General features: G+C 40.3%; 1 protein-coding gene across 4 annotated transcripts; it reads left to right on the top strand.

The window, feature by feature from the left end:
* Positions 1 to 605: 605 nt before the first annotated feature.
* LOC124038521 (chromobox protein homolog 7-like) lies at positions 606 to 6,842 on the top strand. Of its 4 annotated transcripts, none has more exons than XM_046354517.1 (7): positions 606 to 681; positions 877 to 990; positions 2,009 to 2,052; positions 2,160 to 2,225; positions 2,365 to 2,431; positions 2,576 to 2,909; positions 5,699 to 6,842. In XM_046354517.1, exons 2-7 carry the CDS (start codon positions 922 to 924, stop codon positions 5,896 to 5,898), a joined length of 780 nt encoding a protein of 259 aa, XP_046210473.1. In that variant the 5' UTR covers positions 606 to 681; positions 877 to 921; the 3' UTR covers positions 5,899 to 6,842. The 4 variants fall into 4 exon arrangements, with proteins under 4 accessions (XP_046210473.1, XP_046210472.1, XP_046210475.1 ...); XM_046354519.1 differs by lacking the exon at positions 606 to 681 and adding an exon at positions 3,084 to 3,172 and having other exon boundaries at positions 690 to 990; positions 5,699 to 5,870; XM_046354516.1 differs by having other exon boundaries at positions 678 to 990.
* Positions 6,843 to 9,436: the final 2,594 nt, after the last annotated feature.

Here is a 9,436-nt window from a genome sequence, read left to right on the forward strand (position 1 = left end):
ATTATTTAAGACTTGATAAGGCCTTAACTTGTTTACAGAGGACGCAGACATTATTGTCTACCAAAAGAGGGGTTGTTAAATTTTGCACCTGGTGGGCTCAATCCTAAAAGCTTTCCTATTCATCTGAGCATCCAATCACATGATTCATTCAACTGATAATTTAATCATTTGCAACAGTCACACATCATGAGACAAAACAAGGAGGTTGCTGGTCTGGGGATGCCCCTAGGGGACTTCAGGTTGGGCAACCAAACTCACTGGTAGAAAATCCCTTTCAAACCAGTAAGTAGTGACATAGTGGATTTAGCGTTTTGCCATGACAATCCCACCCACCTCCCTTCTGTTAAAGGGTCCTGGTTATGTTACTGTTTTTTTTTTTTTTTTTTTCACAAAAATAAAATGCTTGTAATGGCACTTTCTATGTACACCTGAGGATGTGGCTTAATTTCTTGAGTGCAATTGTTGGAATTTGGATGGAAAATGGAGCGCATTTATAATAAACCATACTTTGCCTGCTTTGTTTTCCTGCTACTGTTTGTTAAGTGTCATTTGCGTGCGCGGACCCATGTTACGGACGTTTCGCTCGAGCGTTGTTTTGACACTGTGGAACGAAGAGCGCGCGTTTGGAAGTACGGGAACGCGCCAAACAGTGCAGATGTGTCGCAGATTTGAGAAGTCACTGTACGTACGGAGAGATCGAGTGGAATGAAGAAATTAATCTGGAACTAAATCGAAAACAAACCTCACTTTCTAGAGGGAGGGTTGGGGGAGGATAATACAATTTTTAAACAAGACTTCTAGATATTTGTCATAGCCTATACAGTTACTTTGTAGCGACAGAGCTGAACTAACAGCGGTTATTCTCATCTCTACTAGATCAGTTTATTTCAAAGAGTAAGCAGAACGTTCTATATTGGACCAATGGAGCTGTCAGCGATTGGTGAACAAGTGTTTGCTGTGGAATCAATAATCAAGAAAAGAGTTAGAAGGGTAAGGCGTTCATATTGGAAACAAAACGCATGTACCATAATTGGATAATGACAATTTTACGCACTTACGAGAATATCCATTATAGGGTACCCTATATTTAGTAGGGAACACAGATGGCTACATTGAAAAGCACTTTACCAGTGGTCTATTTATATCCAGTATCCATTGACATAAACGTTTAAGGGGGCGTGAGAGTGGGGAGTATCTCTTTAAATTTAACATAACGTGGAGCGTGCTGCAGTCGCATTACACTCCGGGTGCCAGTGGTCTATCCTAACGGAAGCATCATATCGGAACCTAAACATTGCATTCAGTCTTGTACATTGGCAGAAGAATAGCCCACGGGCTATTCAATTATTGCGCTTTTGTGAAGAGCTACGCAGTTTCGCTTGAGGAAATGGCAGATACAGGTTTGTGGGTTATTAGGGCGCAAACCGCGGCCGCCTCGTTTGACAAGCATCATGTATGATACGAAGTCCTTGTAAGCGTTGGTCTTGCATTGCATTAAAAGTGAATTCGATTCCGTCCATGAGTCATTGTCAGTGCAGGCGCTCATCAACCATTAAAATAGCTAGTCCCCGTAACATAGGGAAAAACATTGCATTCTGTCAAATATTGTTGTGCATGTCTTTAATCCCTGTCCAGTTCACATATTAATTTTATAATGTTCTGAGCGTGTGCGTATGTAGGGGGGAGTCTCGTGACGTTCCCAATTCTCTCAAGTCACCAGTGTGCCCGTGCGATGACGTCATTCTATTTAGCAACTGTCAAAGTCAAGAAGCTACATTGGGTAACGTCATATAGCAACGTCATGGAATCTGACTTCCCGGTAATGACATGATTACATCGTATAGATGAGAAGACATGCATTTCCTTGATTTTCAAAAGTTATTATAGGCTATTTATCTATGTGCTTGGAGTAGACTGTGAGCATAGCAACATTACCATTAACATCCTCCCACACACACTCTCCTCTTTCTCCCTGATTGATGTTTGTCTCCAACGTTCTGTGTCACAGGGGAATGTGGAATATCTATTGAAGTGGAAGGGATGGCCCCCCAAGTGAGTATCATCTCTATGATGTCATCATCATATCCAGTAATCCAGGACCATGAGTCATGCAGAGTATTATTGGATGGATGAGTAACCACGGCGATGTCTTTGTACAGATACAGTACATGGGAACCAGAGGAGCACATCTTGGACCAGCGTCTGGTGCAGGCCTATGAGGAAAAGTAAGTCCATGAGACCCTGTAGAGGCCTTACCTAGCTAACGAATATCATAGCACTGTAGTCATAGTAGTATTAATACACCGTACTGTAGTAATAGTAAACTATGCCTGTTTGTACTGACTGACCTTACCATTCCACCAGAGACCAAAAGGACAGAGCTCTAGGGTACCGGAAGAGAGGACCTAAAGTTAAAAGGCTTCTACTACAGGTGGGATGGGTTAATGTTAAAAGTATCTTCTCCTGTGTCTGTTTAGACAGAGTAATACTAGTTGGCATACTAACTAAAGGGGTAAGGATGTTGGAGAAACACTGCTACTAAATAAGACATATTTATTATTCCCCTCTCTGTAAGAACACTATTTACACCATGGATCTCCGTAGTGCCCACAAGGCCCCAGAGAAGCCTCCAGCTCGCCTACGTCTCTCCCTGACTCGCTCACTGGACTCTGGGGCAGAGGATCCAACCTACGGGGCCTGTAGACGGAGCCTGCACCCCCACCTGGACCACCACAAAAACAAACCCAGGAGGTCACAGTTCGTGCACCTGGCCTCTCCCCCTGGTCCCCCTACCCTCACACAGGACCCCACACATGAGGACTGGGGAAGGAGGGAAGAGGAAGATGAGGAGGAAGCTCGACAGGATGAGTCAGAGCGAGAGACCGAGATCTCCAGCGGCATTCTGAATGGTAAGTGTGTTAGTCGGTCACAGGAAGTTTCTATTCTGCCTAATCACCAAATTTACCTAATTCTAGTGTGTGTGTGTGTGTGTGTGTGTGTGTGTGTGTGTGTGTGTGTGTGTGTGTGTGTGTGTGTGTGTGTGTGTGTGTGTGTGTGTGTGTGTGTGTGTGTCAACCTGTTAGTAGGTATAGTACAGGAGGCCCGCTGGGCAGACAACCAGGAACATAAGCTCCTCGATCCCATCCAAACTGGGCACAGCAAACAGACACAAGTAATGGCAAGAGAGAGAGTTGACAATAGGGTTTAATGTATGGCGCAGAACAGTACATATCAATCTTCCTGGTAGAACACAGATGGCCTGTCAGTGAGTTCATGATATCAGGAACGAAAGACAAATGAGATACACAATCTAGGTCACCATAGAAACGTAACTTAATAATAAGTTTGTTCTTGAATTGCGGTGGCATTTGCATCTCCTGGCTTTGCAACCATGGAAAACACTTTAAAATTACAAATAGTTACAAATCATACATGTTTTTTTTGTTTATAATGAACTAAAACATAACGGATGATGTTTATATTGCAAAACCTTACCTTAATGCATTGTATAAAGTACCAAGAGCAAGCAAATTGGTTTGTCCCTGTAGTGATGAGTAGAGTTGTAATGATAACTTTTGGGCGGTAAAAACACCTATATGCATAAATATTAATATAATAACCATCATATTGTGACCTGAATTTTTCTGAACCGTCTCAGTGCTTCTCCTTCCAATAGGGCGCTTTCCCTTTAATTCTCAATTAAATAGCCAGCATCAGCTGCGCAAAAGTGGGGTTGTGATGGAGACGTGAATGAGGATGTGTTCAACCCTCAGTTCCGAAGCTTCTCTATTCCGTTTGTTTTGTTGCCGTTAAACGTGTGTTTTGTAGCCTAATAGAGTTTACCCAGGATCGGATCCACTCTTTGCGTCGTCCGTGGACTACACCTCTCCGTCCGTGGACTACACCTCTCTGTTCTTTGTGGCCTTTTCTCCGCTGGAGATCTGTTGGCGGATTGGATTGTCTGACTGACTACAACCTTTTTTTGTATACGGTATTTCATTTGTTTTGATGTGAGGTATACTGTGATGATTTATGTAGTTAGTTGTAGTTGAGGACTTAGTAAGAGTTGATACGCTTTAAAGTTCTGTGGTAAAATAATTGTTATATTGATTGTATGATTAATACTGGGTTTACGCTACACTTGAGTGAACGGACAAACATTGCGTGACTAAGGTCACGGGAGTTCCCTGAACCCCTTTACCGGGCAGGACTCTTTTTAGGCCCGAGGTACAGGACATTTCTAGAAGAACCAGAACTCATTGTGATAATATATGTGTGTGTAATCATTGATGTTGCTAATACAACCCACGCAAAAGAATATAGATGTTTTTGAATTTCTTTCCAATGTTTTAAGGGTTTATGAAAAGTTTATTTCCATCCTGACTTTTACATAAGTTTTGTATTGGTGTAGACTTGACGGACCAGATGGGACTCATTCCCTCCCAAACCAAAAGGAGAAACCAATGTTTTCTCTGTTAGGCACAACCTACCTGGCACCCCTATAACTAATAACCTCAAGTCAAAACCGTTACAATATGGAAGTACATTTGGAGTCACGGAATGATATGGTGTGTGGCCCTCTCACTAGGACTCGGGAAACCATCCAGTTGATTAGGCTACAGATTAAATAAATGATAATGAACTTCACAGGGTGGTGAAAGTGCAAGGTGTTAAGCTTGATGCTCCTGTCTAATAAATATTAAGGGTCTTATTCTGGTGACATGATGATCGATGCTTGACTGACGTTTGACATATTCTCGCTGTTGTCCATAATAATCTCATCATGTAGACTAGCCAACCTGCACAGCCTACCTGCACTGTAGCCTACCTGCACTGTATCTGTGAGGTGTTGGCTAGAGCACATGTCAAGACCAGAGTAGGCACATTTGCTATTGTTTTTCATAAAACTATGGGTAGAGTTGAAAATGTGATGTAAACACATTGAACTTTATTTTTTTATTTGGTACATGAAAACCTAAACAAAAAGTACATTTTGTATGCACTACATCATCGCGCACTGATTTTTTTTTTTATCCTCAACAAGTGGATTTTGTGGAAACATACCACTGGTGGGAAAATGTTTATTTTCCTTACACCGACTCTAGAATATTCTCATGCAATTCTGTCACCAATTGAATGGATACCTAGCTACTGTGAGCAAAATCATTCAAAATATAACTTTAGTCAATTATGTTTAAATGGTTAATGACCTTAGATGTATCCATTTGTGGTCTCCAATCCAAAAATTCTCAGTTAACACCAATGACAACTAAAATGTATCATTATTGATGTTACAACTCCTACTGGAGGCACAGTGTTATTTAATCTTTATCATAATGATAAAAACTGTTAAAAGTCATGAAGCTGACATATCAGTTGATTTAGAATGGGAAGCTGTACACATACATTCAATACATTTACATTTACATTTAAGTCATTTAGCAGACGCTCTTATCCAGAGCGACTTACAAATTGGTGCATTCACCTTATGACATCCAGTGGAACAGTCACTTTACAATAGTGCATCTAAATCTTAAAGGGGGGGGGGTGAGAAGGATTACTTATCCTATCCTAGGTATTCCTTAAAGAGGTGGGGTTTCAGGTGTCAATACAATACACGTGATAGACTTGATGAAATCCCAGCAAACTCACCCTCCTGTTCTCTCTCCCTCTTTCCTCCGCTCTCCCCTCCCATTAGGGCAGAGTAGGGCAGAGGACTGGATATCCGTGATTGGCTCAGAGGAAGTGACCGTGTCAGAGAGGTCGGACGTTTGGAACCCAGTGATTGGCCCAGGGGAGGTGACCGTGACTGACGTCACCATAAACTCTCTCACAGTGACTTTCAGAGAGGCCCTGGCAGCCAAAGGCTTCTTCAGAGGCTGGGGCTTAGAGTTCTAGAGAGTTCTAGAGAGTTCTAGAGGTTCTTGAGTTTTATCGTCACACTGTCGGGAATGCGTGAACTTTTTCTCCTCATACGTTTACCCTTCTTCCCTTTCTGGCCTTGTGAGTGACTTCTGTCCACACTTAACTTCCTCTTCTGTTCAATAGGCAGACTGTAGTGTACAGTATACACCGACTACATTGAGATGGGCATACACTCCTACATTGAGCCGGCTATACACTGTATATCATAGCATTCTATACAAGAAAGGGTTTTGTGCACTGCATATGGACTGCTATTATTAGATGTGGCTTAGAGTCTTGTAATGATTTAGAAATCCTCTACAGAATGACTTAATCAGCCTGCATACTTTTCTCCTCTCCTCTATGGGTACATAATGATAATCAAGACATGTTGGATCCCACTAACACCCTGCGCAACACATGCAGTGTACACTGTCCTTAAAAGTGGAACCAAAACCTTTCTTATTTATTTTTTTACAAAAAACTGACTTGGGAACAGTCTGTTCTGAATTGCACTGTATTTACATCCATTATGCGGTCATCTTTGTGGAATCTACCATTGGTCAGTGGCTGTTTATCCCACTCCAAGCCGAGGCTGATGGTGTCTTGTGAGTATGACTCGGTAAAATGATCTCCCTCTGCGATCACAATGCAGCAAGGGATTACGGGACTGCCTGAAATGACTCTTTCTGGAGATATTTTGGGGCTTGTAAACGTGCGTCTGCACGCGCACTCACAACAAAGCAACACTGACTGCCCCCTCTTTTTGGATGTTTAATCTATCCTTTGAGCTTGAAGTAAGAGGAAACAGACTGAAGGGTATTGTCTTTTTAGTCCTTATTTTTTTCTACATATCGATCTGACAATGTAATTCAATGTATTTATTATTTGAAGGAGAACTTGTGTATTAGTAAATACTGAACAGATTTTTTTGGTAACACTTTACTTGACACCCAGCGTCATAACCCATTGACATGTTCATAACCATGTCATAACAGCTGACAACTTGTCATAACATACATTGTGTTATTTTATGGCTGGTTATGACACCTACACTACCGGTCAAAAGTTTTAGAACACCTACTCATTCAAGGGTTTTTTAATTTTTTAAATTCTACATTGTAGGATAATAGTGAAGACATCAAACCTATGAAATAACACATGGAATTATGTAGTAACCAAAAAAAGTGTTAAACAAACCAAAATATATTTGAGATTATTCAAATAGTTACCCTTTTGCCTTGATGACAGCTTTACACACTCTTGGCATTCTCTCAACCAGCTTCACATGGAATTATTTTCCAACAGTCTTGAAGGAGTTAACACATGCTGAGCACTTGTTGGCTGTTTTTCCTTTACTCTACGGTCTGACTCATCCCAAACCATCTCAATTTGGTTGAGGTCGGATGATTGTGGAGGGCAGGTCATCTGATGCAGCACTCAATCACTCTCCTACTTGGTCTAACAGCCCTTACACAGCTAGGAGGTTTGTTGGGTCATTGTCCTGTTGAAAAACAGATTATAGTCCCACTAAGCCCAAACCAGATGGGATGGCGAATTGCTGCAGAATGCTGTGGTAGCCATGCTGGTTAAGTGTGCCTTGAATTCTAAATAAATCAGACATCGTCACCAGCAAAGCAACTCCTCCATGCTTTACGGTGGGAAATAAACATGCAGAGATCATCCGTTCACGCACACCGCGTCTCACAAAGACACAGAGGTTGGGACCAAATATCTCCAATTTGGACTCCAGACCAAAGGACAAATTTCTATCGGTCTAATGTTCATTGCTCGTGTTTCTTGGCCCAAGCAAGTGTCTTATTATTATTGGTGCCCTTTACTAGTGGTTTCTTTGTAGCAATTCAACCATGAAGGCAAAACATTCCATTACACCATGGCCTGCCTGTCAAGTGTATTTTTAAAAAACATTTACCATATTCAATGCTCATTGTAATTGCGCACACATTGATGTCAGACATGCACCTACCCCAATGTGCTGTTGCTGATGACTAGGATAAATGCAGGAGCAGGACAAGACACCCTCTTTTTGACTGATGACTGACATAACAGCATGTACGTGATGGGCTTATATAATTAGGATGGTCATAATGCTTCATGACATTGTCATTGTATTTTCTACAAGTTATTTAAAATATGAAAAAATGTATTACAATAAAGGATAAACTTTCAAGAGAAAGGAAACTTGTTGGCAGGGGAAAAAATTACAATAAAATTTTGGTTTTGACATGTGGGTCTCATGACCAGCCATAAAATAACTGTCACAACAGGTATAAATATGGGTCATTAGTGTTACATGGTTATGACACTGGGTGTCAAGTGTTACCTATTTTTCTTCAGATTAAACTATGCGCTAATGCAGTAGCCATGACAAGACTCATTTGATATTGCCAATGTGGTTTGTTGCTTAAATATTCACTGCTGAGCAAAGACATTTTGCACTTTATGGTTTGTCTAATCAAAAACCATTGTCTATAACTTGTCAATGTCTGAGATTATTTATATTGTACTAAAAATAAATGGATGTTGAGCTTTAATTGTTCGTTTGTGACGGATTTCTTAATTTATCGGCGGTCATGTGGGCGAGATAATGAAGTAAATGTGTTGTCCGTGCAACCAATGTACGATTGGCTGAATCATGTTACTGTAGCTTGTGTAAATAGACATTACAGGTATTTTTCCAATGGTACAAACATACTTTATTGTACAATTAAATTATTTGCAAAAAAAAAAAAATACAAATCAGACCACCAAAATAACTTAAATTTGAAACTAAAGAAATGGAGCAACAGTTCTTTTCTGCTTCCTTTTAGCACAAGCACCAAAATATGTAGAGAAAAGTGGTCAAAGATTCCATTTGAACACTAAACAAATATTAAATAGTCTTATTTCCAGTCTCTTTAGGAAGAAACACAAACTAAACAAAAGTTCAGTTGCCATGGTTTCTACAGTGATACAGTATGTATACATTTATATGCATGTACATCGCTTCAAAATGGCATGATATACTCAAACCCGCAGTATCAATGACCGCAGTGTCATTTTGCATCACATCTTTAATACAAAAAAAGTTTAATCTAATTCCTGTAGCTTCAACTTTCATATATATATATATATATAAAAGAAATTAAATAATCTATATATAAAAGACTGTCTTTTTATATAAAATAAGTCTCAAGATATTGCCACTTTTTTCCCCTCCCCCCAAATCCCAACCTATAGAGAAAAATAAGTGAACTTGTGAAATCTTTAATGACCAATTCATTGTCTGACCACACTAATAAGCCTTCTCCCCGGTATTGTGTTGCGCATGTGAATGTGTTGGTGATCACAGCAAACAAGATGTGATTTGTTAGAATAACCCGTTTGTCAAAAATACAAAGGCGCATTGGTGCTCCTATGACCTACACCCCATACTGTACCTTACAGAAACCTCAATACTTTAAATTTGGGAGGAGCCAGAGTTGCTAGGAAATCAAATCAAAAAGAGAAGATCTATAATTGAGTCTCTCTG

This window comes from Oncorhynchus gorbuscha, linkage group LG06, assembly GCF_021184085.1.
Source record: "Oncorhynchus gorbuscha isolate QuinsamMale2020 ecotype Even-year linkage group LG06, OgorEven_v1.0, whole genome shotgun sequence".
Lineage (NCBI taxonomy): Eukaryota > Metazoa > Chordata > Actinopteri > Salmoniformes > Salmonidae > Oncorhynchus > Oncorhynchus gorbuscha.